Here is a 12,616-nt window from a genome sequence, read left to right on the forward strand (position 1 = left end):
TTTTAATAGTCTCCAGTTACTAGCCTGATACTCACAAATTCTGCATTTTCTTCATCAACACAGTAACCATTCTTTGAAATGCATTCAGGGCAGCATTTTCCATCTAAGTGAATTAATTCTTCACCCTGTAGAAGTAAGGATTGCAGAGGCACATATCAAATTACCATCTCTAGGTAGCAGTGCCAAATTGCAAAACAGCGGGATTCCCTGACTGGAATGAAGAACCTCAGCACACCCTTTGCTTTGGCCCTCTGCTTATTCCCTCTCCCCATGTTGTTTTCCCATGGACAACCTAGGCCATGCAGCTCACCCCTCCAAGTGCTTTTTCATTCCAGCTCTGGTGATACTTGTGCACAGAGCCCTCCATCATTCCCCACCCATGCCTGGGAGCTCACACGAAATCAGAATGACCAAGATTGTTCATTGTTGTAGGCTCTTGGAAAGTTACCAGTTTCAGAAAAGGATCAGGCTATCTTAAATATACAAGGTTGAACTTGTGATTTGGTTTCATTAACAGTGTTCAAATCAAACCAACGCTTTTCCTTGAATACGAAATGAGATACATCCCTTTATGCACAGATGTAGTCTCAAGCATAAATTAAACAGGAGACAACTAATTTTTATTCAGTATTCTGAATCTGTTATCCAACTCACATAATTACTATTTTTTTAAATTAATTATAAGAAGAAAAAAAAAGGTCACACTGAGAGGGTAGATACTTAACTTACAAAGTCTTATTATTTTAATTTAACTTCCCAATATTAATAATTTCATCGTTTTTATTTCTATAATAAAATAACAAATGCTTACTATAAAAAAATTAAATAATTATAAATTCTATCACTTAGTATAATTCCACTGCAAGCCTGCCTCCCAGGGAATCTCCTGTGAAAGATACAATCTCTGTTTACAATTTTTCATGTGCATATACTAACATCTAATACCTATAGGCTAAAGAGTATTTTTTAAAGTACTTTCCACTTTCTAAAGATAGATCTTCTTTCTAAAGAATGGTGATGTTTCTTTAAATCAAGACATTTAATTTGGGATCTACATTACATTTAAAGTGCAGAAACCACGTTAGGTAAAAATTGAATAATGTGAAATTGTGCAACAGAATAATCACAGGGATATTTTATGTTTAAAAACACTGTGCACTAAAAAATGTATAAAATAAAGGCATTGGTTGTCTTTGAACTGTAGCATGATGGGTGGATTTTATAGTCTCTTTTCTACTTTTCTTGAGTATCAATTTTATAAAATGAATATGTATTATTTTAATGAAGGGAAATAGGAACTTTTAAAGGAAATACAAAAATACATGAATGACTGTAACTTTTTTTTGACTGTAACTTTTTACGGTGTCTAAAAACTGATTTCAGGAAGAAAGGAGTCGTGTATAGATCGCTGTCCATCAAAATGTAATGCCAATCAGAGGCCAGTGGAGAGCAGGGGATGCTACAGAGAACGGGCGTATTTACATATAAATTGTTTTGCAGAAACGTGACAAATCAGCTGGTAGTGCAGGCCTAACCCAGAAATGTGAAATCTGCTTTCAAAGCATATAAAGGGGTTTATATGCAGGTAATCTAAGTTGTTTAAAACAATGACACTGAGTATTTGTACTTCTGTTAAAGGCAAAATGCGTAACTGCTGCTTGAGTGCCTGCTACAGGGCGTAGAGACCAAACGGAAAATGGAGCCTGCCTCATCCCAGTACGGCAAGGAGGGTGGCTGTTCAGAGGCTTCGAACGCTACTGTAAATAACAGGAGGCCTTGCTGCTGGGGAACAAGGATTCAGTTGGGGTGAGGTAGGGAGTCCTAAATAGATCTGCTATTTATAGAAGAAGCCCGGATGCCCCAAACTGCGGCAGTTCACTGCGGTGGGGAGCTTGCTCCAATTAGCATTTGACTTTTCCTTTGAGAAAAGTTGCTTTGAGGAACAAAACTAATTCTTTTCTTCTTAAGAGGATTCTGCTGCATGGGCCAGATGGAATCTGCTAACCCCTCCCCCACTGAATCACACCAACATCTATCCACCAGACGAAAGATGGTGTGAGTCCACTAGCTTGCCCATTGAAAAAGGAAACACTCTTTTGAGGGAATTTTCCTCCACTGGAGAAGGGAAAGGCACCTCACACGTGCAGTGTGCCCATCCCCTTCCGTGTATGTTGTGATAAGCTTCGATCCTACCCTCCCCCCCCCACCACCATTTTATGTCCCAGGTGTGAATGCTAGGTCCTTTAAAAACAAGTAATTTGACTTCTCCATCTGAATTCATGTTCAAAGATGACACAAAATTTTAAAAAAATGAAAATCTTCATACTGTGCTATTTTACTATGGATGCATTTGTGTTTCAATGTCTAGGGATTTGGTTGGATACATCAAAAACAAAGGCCATGTCATTTTCTCCTTTTTTAACAAAGGAAAATGATGTGCTGATTTCCATGCTACTCAGAACATTGCTGTTCATAACCAATGTGATCATTATTACAACAGTGAACCTGTATAGTTCTGTCTCTTCTTCTACAAGTTGACTTTTCTGCCTCTTTGTGGACGCACATACACTTAGACCTAATCTACCCTTGGTATCCAGGAAACAAATGCCCGTGATATTCTAGGAAAGGCGGAAAGTGGGGTAGAATTTTGAATAAAAATACCAACAGCACACTTGCACTGCCCCCTCGGCAGACGGTCATTTTCTCCAGATGCTTCTCATGCATTTCATTCGTATTTCCATTATCGTTGATGCCACTGCATATTGTGATTGCTGTTGATGTATCTGACTTCCCCCAAAAGCCTGGGAACTCTTGAGATTAGAATGTGTCTTATTCATCTTTTTATCTCCAAGCTAAGCAGAAGTTAGGAAGTTTGCACTCCAGGCATTCACAGAGCTATTTGCAGAAGTGTGGCACAGAAAGAAGGCTAAGGGATATTTTTGGTAAGATTCAATTTTGGTTAAAATTTCACTTCTGGTAGTGTCTCCAGTTTAGAACCCAGTGCCTTCAACAACATTTGGAAACGCAGGTGTCACCTGGAAGACACCAGCTTAGTTGACTAAGGACCTGGAGAAATGGGCTAAAGGCATCAGAACTCCTCAGTTCCTAACAGAGACGATGGGGTGGGAGTGAGAAGCAGACAGTGCTGGGGGGTGACTGCAGGGGAACCGAGGCCCTCTCCATGTACTTCCGCTGTTGCTCCCCATTTTTCCTAAGAACAGAGAAGAAGACCTGGTGCATGGGGCCACAGGTAGGTGTCACAGAGGATAGCAGGAACTTGGAAATGCATTAGCATTGGGGACCCTGGGTCAAATTATTATCTGTGATTGAGACTCTTTGCTCAGACTTAACTGAAAATAGGTGGCTAAAGGACCCACGCTACCAGAATCACCTCTCCCACATTTTCCATAAACCCTGGGATATTATTCGGCAAATTAAGATCTTAGAAAATAACGCAGCATCGTCCCGGCAGTCTGGCGAGGCCAGGAAGCCCAGCCTCAGCTTGAGAGAGAGGGAGGGAAAAAAAAGGGCCCTGACTGGGGTTTTTCTCATCTTCGTCCAACCATTCTGACTCCCCTGACATAAAGAAGGAAAAGAAATGAAAAGGCATGTGGGGGAAATAAATCTGCAAAAAGCAAGACCCTCTTTACCTAAATACGTTTCAGCTCTGCCAAGACTTAGAAGTAGGAGGCAAAATGAAAAATCACCCTGTCATTGACAGCCCTGTTTGAAAGGTTGTTCCCCAGCTCAGTGCTAAGAGGAGCTGAGATGTGGGGGAGAAGAACTAGAAAGAAAAATGACTTCACAGATATCCAGTGCTTCAGATCTTCTGAGTTTCCCTCATCTACTCAAGTTCACAACCCTGCGGGAAATTGGTGGGGCGGATGGGAGCGGTGAGGGAGAAGGAGACAACTTTCAAAGCAATTTGTTTTGCAATGGGTCAAAATTGAGTTCAAAGAGAAAAAGAAAAAAAAAAAAAAGCAATTTCCCTACAATATACATCTATAGTCCAAACAGAGGCTGCTTTGTTAGAAGCTTCTAGAAATTCTGCAGACAGCAGAAGTCAACAGAGGTCATCCGCGTTAATTATTTATGAGGTTCCCCTCCCTCTCTCTTTAAAACAAAAACAAAAATATTTTGTTTTCTTTCCTGATCCACAGAAGCAGCCGTAGGTGCTGGCTCTCCTTTCTGCTAAGTGCTGCCAGTAGGGCCTGCGACAGAAGCCAGCCGCGGGAGCACCTGCGGACCTCTGTTTCATAACCATAGCAAGCCGGGCAGGCCACCAGCCATGAGGTCCAGCTGCACTGACCGATAGGCTAATGTCCCCTATCAAGTCCTTCCCTTTCATGTCTCTGGCTCAGGGCTTCCAATCGGACCAGATGCACTGAGAGCTAAAAGCTCCAGGGGGCTGTTCCAAGCCAGTCTGAACACATAGTGACATTTATTTTACACCACAGAATCTTTGTGCTAGAAGGCTCTGTGAAATGTGAGTGGTCAACCTGGCTGTCGCCTCTGCTGCTGCCAAAAAGTAAGGAACAGGTGAGGGACCATATCTCCCACTGGAGAGAACTGTTACAGTCCAAGTGGAAATGCCTTCACTTCTTACCTGGGCACACTCCACTTTGGCACACTCCCCAGTCTGGCAGATCACTTGGCCATGGTCACACACGCAGAACTCGCAGGCCGAGCTCTTCCACATTTCATCCTGGTAGCGCACAATCCCGTTGTGCGAGCAGCTTCCCACAGGAGACACACATTCCTCACAGCATTCCCCGTGACGCTGAGCCCTGCTCTGACCCTGAAGAAACAAAGATGGCGGGTAAAGGGCAGTTCTCAGGAGACTTTGAAAACATCTGAGCCAATGGGGCAGAAGGACATAAAAGGCCAACACTGTATGCTGCTCCTTTCCCCCCACTGCCTAACCTAACCCAGATGAGGCAAGTTCCTCTCTACCTCAGCCTCCTTCCTAGGAAGCAGGTCTTTCATATCTTTATCAAATATTTCTGAATATCATAAAACTTTCGATTCCCTCAAAAGACACACTGGACTGAGAAATGCATTGCTCAAATGACCCAGGATAAAGCTTTGAAAACCAAGCCACACTCTCTCAAATACCTTGTCACATCTTAGTGGAGGGCAGGCTTGTTTGTGGCACCTGACCTCACCCTCGTCACATATACACGTGGTACAGGCATTTTCACTCCACTGCTCACCATGCTGAGTAAAGAAAGGACAAAGTAGAAAATCAAGCATCACATACATCAAATAGAAACACGGGCACATAAGGCACACAACTTTTTGTTACAATTTTTAATTGAGCCACATTGAATGTACTACTGAGAAATGATATCATTTAGGCAGCAACGGCCTCTACGAAAAAAGTCAATGATGTCCTAAGGGAACTTTGCATCCATTTTTATTCAACTGTATTTATTCCATATATGTGTTGAGGGCCTGCTCTCTGCCAGGCACAAAGGGGCCCTGGAACATCAAGATTAATAAGACCCTGTTGGCTGCCTAATGAGTGCTCATTCTTTAGCTCTTCTTTGTCAGGAGACCCAGTGCCCACTGCCACATACTCAATTTCCCAGCTCCCCTTGCAGTTAGGGTAAGGGCATTGTCCCAATCCTAACCAAAGAGACCTCAAGGGAAGTTTGCTAGAGCAGTGGAGGGCAAAGAAAAGACTCTTCTCCCCCACAAAAGAAAATCCATCCCTTTTCCCCACCAGCCGTTAGTAATGATTGTGTGTGGACGAGCTAGTCTGGAGGAAGCCATCTTGGGGACGTGAGGGGAGAAGACAGAAAGCAAATGCCAACATGCTGCCGATGGCAGGGCAGAAAGATCAAAAAAGCATCCTTTGATCCTTGAAGACATCATCAAGACCTCAGTTGATCAACCCTGCAATCACACTACCTCTGGACTTCTTGTTATATGAGATAATAAACATTTTCATTTTAGTCACTTTTAGAGGAGTATTTCTGTTACTTACAACCAAAAACTTCACAATAGATATAAAGGCTATCTCTTCCAGGAGAAATTAACCTGGCACATGTGTGGCTATTGTATTGGACAACACAGATCTGGTACATACAAAAGTCCTTTCCCAATAGTTATGTTCATTCAGATTTCAAGGGACCCATCTAGATTTGTGACATTCATTCCCTAATACTCTGTTCCAGATTCTCTACTGAGAGTCATAATTCCAATTTCTATTTAGTCTTCTTAAGAGTGGCTGGCAAGCAAAGGAAGTAGTTGGATTTATTTTTTATATGTTCTTTGCTTTTGAATAATGTAACCTTCTTTTGGCTCAGCTGGGCACTCCTAAGAACATTCATTTGTTCATTCATTCATTCAGTTTGTTGAACTCATTTTTATTTGGCGCCTATTATGTGTTAGGCACAGTTATCTAGATTGTTCCAACAGTACTTTCAACTGTGCAGGTTCCACCACCACTAGCTTCTCCCCTCCCTTCCCTCTCTCCCTTCCCACCCCCATGCCTCCCCTCAGTGTAATGCAGGGGGAAGCCGTGTCTGGATATCAGTACATACAATCCAACCAAAGCAGAAAGACATTCCCCAGGCCTCCAGCCTAAGTGTAAACTGATAGTAACCAATGATAGTCCTTTTCTTCCTTCGAGACATGTAAGCAGTAAATTCACCAAGGTCTGTGACCCAGGTGCTGCCTGCCAGCACATTCCTTTATATTTCTAATCCTCTTCAATTTAATTTTTTCATAAAGGCTTTCCACAAAGAGAAGGAAAAAAAGCTGTTTTTTTTTTTTTGAGTTACTAATCTTGGCAAAGACTCAGACAAAAGGGTGGGGAGATCTCGTGGTTGGAAGGGTGGAGGGCATATGTGTGAGAATGTATGTCAAAACACGCACAGGGGGTACAGCAAAGGTTACCTCATACACTTGGCCTGATGCAGAGCAGGATCGGGAAGAGCACTGTGGGCAACATTTTCCAGGAACTCGGACTATAGTTTCATCCTTACATCCAAAAAAGGAACAATCCATCAAAAGGAGACATTAATAAAGTCCACAACAGTAGGAAAATTTCATTCATAGCCAACTCAATCATGTGCCTCAAGCATCCATAAATAGCAATTTCCTCTCCTTTAGTATTTATTAGTCACCTGGTGCTTTGATAATTGGCACTTCCAAAGTCATTGTGACTCTCAAGAGGTTTGCACATTCCTCAAGTCCTATCCTCTTCTAAGAACACACAAAAGCACCAATAATAACAATGACAGTAAGAATAGTACTTAGTGTTTGCCAGGCACTATTTTTTTTTTTAAAGATTTTATTTATTCATCTGACAGAGAGAGAGAGAGACAGTGCGAGAGGGAACACAATCAGGGGGAGTAGGAGAGGGAGAAGCAGGCTTCCCACGGAGCAGGGAGCCAGACTCGGGGCTTGATCCCAGGACCCTGGGATCATGACCTGAGCCAAAGGCAGACGCTTAATGACTGAGCCACCCAGGCGCCCCTGTTTTAAGGCTTTACATGACCCTATGAAGTAGATGTTCTTTTTTTTTTTTTTTTTTTTTAAAGATTTTATTTATTTATTTGACAGAGAAAGACACAGCGAGAGAGGGAACACAAGCAGGGGGAGTGGGAGAGGGAGAAGCAGGCTTCCCGCGGAGCAGGGAGCCCGATGCGGGACTCGATCCTAGGACCCCAGGATCATGACCTGAGCCGAAGGCAGTCGCTCAACCAACTGAGCCACCCAGGCGCCCTGAAGTAGATGTTCTTATCCCTGTTTTATAAACAAGAAAAGTAAAGACCAGAAAGGTTATGTGACTTGTACAAGGTCACACAGCTGACGTGGTAATGACAAATGGTAGGAAAGAGACTTCAGAGCACCAACCATACCAACACTTAAGAACACTTAAGCTCCTGCTGAGTTACTGCTAAACTCAAAATGGAGGCATCCCTCTCCTGATAAGCTACTTCACTATTCTTTTGCATCTTTATGTGAATCCACATCTTTATGTGAATGCACATTTATATATATGCATTAGGGAGCTCCTTAACATGAAAAAAATCAATTTTATTCCTAGATAATTGGAAATGAGAGCAGAGCAAAGTGGTGAGAGACTAAATGTCCAAAGAACTGCCAATGCCCTCTCCCTACTTCTCCCCTCTACCACTCTCACCCCTAGGATATCAGACCATTTGTCTCCACTGCCCTGAGAAGAACTTTCATAGCAACAGTCCCCTCATTAATGCCAAAGAGTCAGCTTCTCACTTTGACTTATCACTACAACCTTTTGAAAGGCAAGAAGGTAGACAAATTAAAGGCAGAGGAAGGAGGGTTAGAATGAACCAAGTTTTAAGGACTACGAAGTGATTCATCTTACATAGAAGATACCTTCTGAATGATTACCTTCACTTTCTCTTACAAGAGGCAGAAAATGAGCTTTTATTACCATGGTTGCTTTGGAACTCATTCTGTAAGAAAAAGGCAGCCAAAGTACTTGGGCAGGGGAGGAGGTCAAAGAGATTTAATTTTTCTTGGACAGTTGCAGTCATACCTCAGTAGTTCTTTAACCCAATGATGTATGGTTAGATTAATGCATTACTATCTAATGGGGATTTATTTCAAACAACTGAATCACTGGGATTAAACTGACAACTGTTTTCTTGTTTTAGGTTATTTTATTTCTTTATTCTTCTATATGGAAAATATTATGGCCATTGATGTTTAATAGAGAATGTGAAAATTGGACATGCACTGAAATCATTGAGCATTTCTCAACCTCAGAACTATTCAGCTTAATGAAATTTCAGTGAGAAAGTAAAATAAAGGCATATTTGATGTCATACTATTCAGTAATTTTATTGTAGTAAACAAATGAACTTATACAATGCTTGGTAAACAGGGAACAGATGTAATGATCACAAATCTTGAATCAGCAGAGAGTTAGTATCAGTCTGTCTTAACTAACATGGACTAGACCCAAGTATAGTCGCAGAGTCAATTCGAGAGCACAGGGGAAGAAGGAATTACTTGTAGCAAGATTGGTACAAGGAAAATCAAGCTTTCCAATTCTTACTGGCAATAGCTAATTATATATTTTATTGATGGAAAAAGAATCCTTATTCACCAATCCAGATCAACAAGGGCAGGAAGGAAAAGCATTTAAAGAGAAAATATCCCAGGATACAAGAGAACTACCTGACCGAGAGGTGAGAACTCAGCTGGGCTAGCGCTTCATAAGCAAGACTGGAGATGCAAGTAAGAAGATGAACAGCAAAGTGGGTCAGAAAAAATGGGGAAGACTTTTTAACAGTGAATTTTGTTGTTGTCATATGTCTGAATCCTATCATTCTGGGCTATGTAGATTTGCCCTTCCAAATGTATAGTCTACACAGGAGCCAGCCAACTATGGACCAAGGGCCAAATCTAGCCTACCACTGCTTCCCTAAACTTTTATTGGAACACAGCCACATCCACTCATTTACATATTACCTATAGCTGTTTTTGTGCTACAATGGCAGAGTTGAGTAGTTGTTTCAACTGAATGGCACACAGAGCTGAAAATATTCACTATCTGGCTCTTTACAGAAAAAGTTTGCCAACCCCAAGTCTAATATGGCACCCTCAGTAAACACAGGAATTGAATTAAAAAAATACGATTAATATTATTACAATTTGGGGTAGGGCTACCATTAAGGATATATTTAATTATGGTTTTTCATATTCCTTAAATAAAAATATTTATGATAAAAATTTTACGGTGTACTATAGCTAACAGCCCTTGATGAAATATTTTCCCGCTATGATACCTCTGCAGATATAGAAAGAGATAAAAATTTCACCACCAAAAAATAAAACAGCCAACCTCCTACCACCGCTATGAGGAAGTCCCATTGAATGTAAGACATTCTATGGACTTTCTTTGCTGTGTAAACCTAAATAGATATAAGAACCATCATTCTGCCTCTCTGCCTTTCTGTATCAAACACAACCCAGATCCATCCCTCCCGTGTGTGGCCACTACTCTTTGAGGCAGTCAGGTGCCAGTCCTCACCTCCCTCAATATCTTTCTTTCTACATCTAATCAGAGCCCATAATGTAAAAAAAAAAAAAAAAAAGAGTGGGAAGTATGCATGTTGGAGGAGGTAGAGGGAGTGATAAAAAGTTGGGGAACAGGATGATGTCTCAAATGGTAAAGCACATGGTCACCGAGAGAGAAGGAGAGCGCCTTTGCAGCAATGCAAACTGGGGAGTATAGTTTTGGTTTCACATACTCAAAATGTAGGAGGGTTAGGCAGTGGAGGTAGGAAAAGATCCAATCTCAGTACAGTAGAACTACACTGACTGAAAACCCACCAGCCCCTCAGACATGAACCTTTCTTAGCATCTGGCTATGGATCCAAGAAGGGGAGTTAGCCAGGGGCAGGACATTTACCCTTGCAGCTTTCAAGCAGTGGGTATGGACAGATTTCTCTTGATCAAGGATGAGTAAACAGAAGGAGAGAACTTGGGAAAAACCCTGAAGAGCAAGCAAAACAAAATGTTCTAAAGATTCAGAGAAAGAGCAGACTTCTGAATGCTACATACTACAGGATCTAAAAGAAAATATTTAAAAGCTATTTTGCAACTTCAGTAAGATGCATGAAAATGAAGTCTTTATTAAATAGAAGCAAGAAGCAATAAAGAAAGAATAAGCGTTAGGATGAAAAAAACTAGATGAACCAATGAGAAGAAAAATAAGGAAGAATTAAAAGAAAATTAAAGTGAAATAGTCAAATTAAAATCAATACTAGAAGTAGTAAATACAAACTCAAGCTCTCTCCATATGAAGAGGAAAGACACAAAAGTGAAAAATGATGAGACAGCATGATTGATAATGAGGGGGAAAGCGAGGGGAGCAATCTAAGAATCATCGTGTTTCTAGAGAAAAGAGAATAATTGGAATGAATATGATTAAATTAAAGCCATAACTGAAGAAAGCATTTCAAAAACTGGAATACAGACTGACTGAAAGGGCTGCACTATATTCTAGGCAATAAGGTGAAAAGACACCTCACCTAGAAATATCCTGAAAAAATGTTTCATTTATAAAGATAAAGAAATATCCTGCAAGAATCCAATAGAGTAAAATTAGTTGAACACACTGGAATAGAAAGCAGACAGACCTCAGATTTCTCCATAGCACTAAATTTCAGGATTCAGTGGAAAGGAGCCCACAGGGTTGGGATGTGAAAATATTATAATTGCCCCCAATTTTTGAGCCCTCCAATTAGCTCTAAGGTATATGGACAGGAAGAAAATAATTCTCAAACCCTTAGTGGCTCAGAAGACATCCAATCTTCTATCTTTCTTGAAAAGAACATCCAAAGATGAAATTCAACCTACTCAGATTCATCAATGTGGGAATGGGAAAATTATAAAAAATTATTTAAAAGTATTAAAAAATTGGTGGTAATATCATCAGGAACATTTGGGATGCCTGGGTAGCTCAGCCGGTTAAGCGTCTGCCTTCAGCTCAGGTCATGATCCCAAGGTCCTGGAATGCAGTCCCATATGGGGCTCTCCACTCAGTGGGGAATCTGCTTCTCCCTCTCACTCTCCCTCTGTGCGCTCTCTCTCTCTCTCAAATAAATAAATAAATAAATATAATCTTCAAAAAATATATCAAGAACAACTCTCATCAGACTGAGCAGACCATTTTAATGAGTCTACAAAAATGTGGATGGGTTAGGGCTCTGTTCATAAGGCATCTGGACAAAAGTAGCAAGCAATTTTGTTACGAATTTACATCCCTCCTTAAGGGAACAACACCCTGTTTAAACATAAGAGATTTCTCCTTTTGTCAGAGATTATCACCAACTTCTAAAATGTGATTTTAACTATGAAAAAAACAAATATATCCACATTTGCCTACAAAAAATTTGGAATGAATTACCAAAATAATCTATTATGGTGTTTTTGAATGATAGAAATCTAGATGATCATTTTCTGCTTTTCTGCCTTTTCCAAATTTTCCTTAATAAGTACAGATTCATTTTATGATTTAAAAGAAAAAAAAAAAACATCTTACATTGAAAATCAATTTTTTTTCTAGAGCTCAAGACCTGGAAATACGTTTCTTCTGATGAACTTGTGTGTTTTTAATATTTAATGAGTTGATGCATACAAAATACTTGCAATCATGTTCAATGCTATTAGTAACTAGCATTTTTGTGATTGTTACTATAGATAATGCTATGTAACTCATCATTTTGGAAGGCCATCTAACATAATGGTTAGAAATATGAGTCAGGTGTGGTCTGTTGAGGTTGTGATGCCGAAATGCCTAGGTGAGAAGCACTGATACTTCCTAACTGTGGTCTTACCCAAGTCACTTAAGGCTCTGCGTACCTTGGAGGGGATGATAATAATAGCTCCTAATAGGGTTGTGATGAGAATTACAGAGCTCTGAAAATTAATGATTGGCACATAATAAATGCCAAAAATGTGGTGATGGTGAGGACAGAGATGATGGTAGATGGTAGACAGTGGTGATGGTGTTTCCATCAAAAGCCTAAACTTTTTAACACCCCTTTATATCATCAGAACATCCAATATTTAATAATGATCTTAAATCAAGAAAAAGATTTCTAGATAA

At 40.5% G+C, this 12,616-nt stretch overlaps 1 protein-coding gene across 1 annotated transcript in view; it reads right to left on the minus strand.

Annotated features, from left to right (window-relative positions):
- The window catches only part of FRAS1 (Fraser extracellular matrix complex subunit 1), a 394,684-nt gene that overhangs the window by 213,156 nt on the left and 168,912 nt on the right, over nt 1–12,616 (minus strand). The window contains exons 7-10 of the mRNA XM_081813142.1: nt 6,904–6,987; nt 5,116–5,217; nt 4,607–4,798; nt 36–125 (exon numbers count right to left, since the gene is read on the minus strand). Coding sequence (XP_081669268.1) covers nt 36–125; nt 4,607–4,798; nt 5,116–5,217; nt 6,904–6,987 — 468 coding nt within the window. The remainder of the gene's footprint in view (nt 1–35; nt 126–4,606; nt 4,799–5,115; nt 5,218–6,903; nt 6,988–12,616) is intronic.

This window comes from Leptonychotes weddellii, chromosome 2, assembly GCF_054177405.1.
Source record: "Leptonychotes weddellii isolate Sample4059 chromosome 2, ASM5417740v2, whole genome shotgun sequence".
NCBI lineage: Eukaryota > Metazoa > Chordata > Mammalia > Carnivora > Phocidae > Leptonychotes > Leptonychotes weddellii.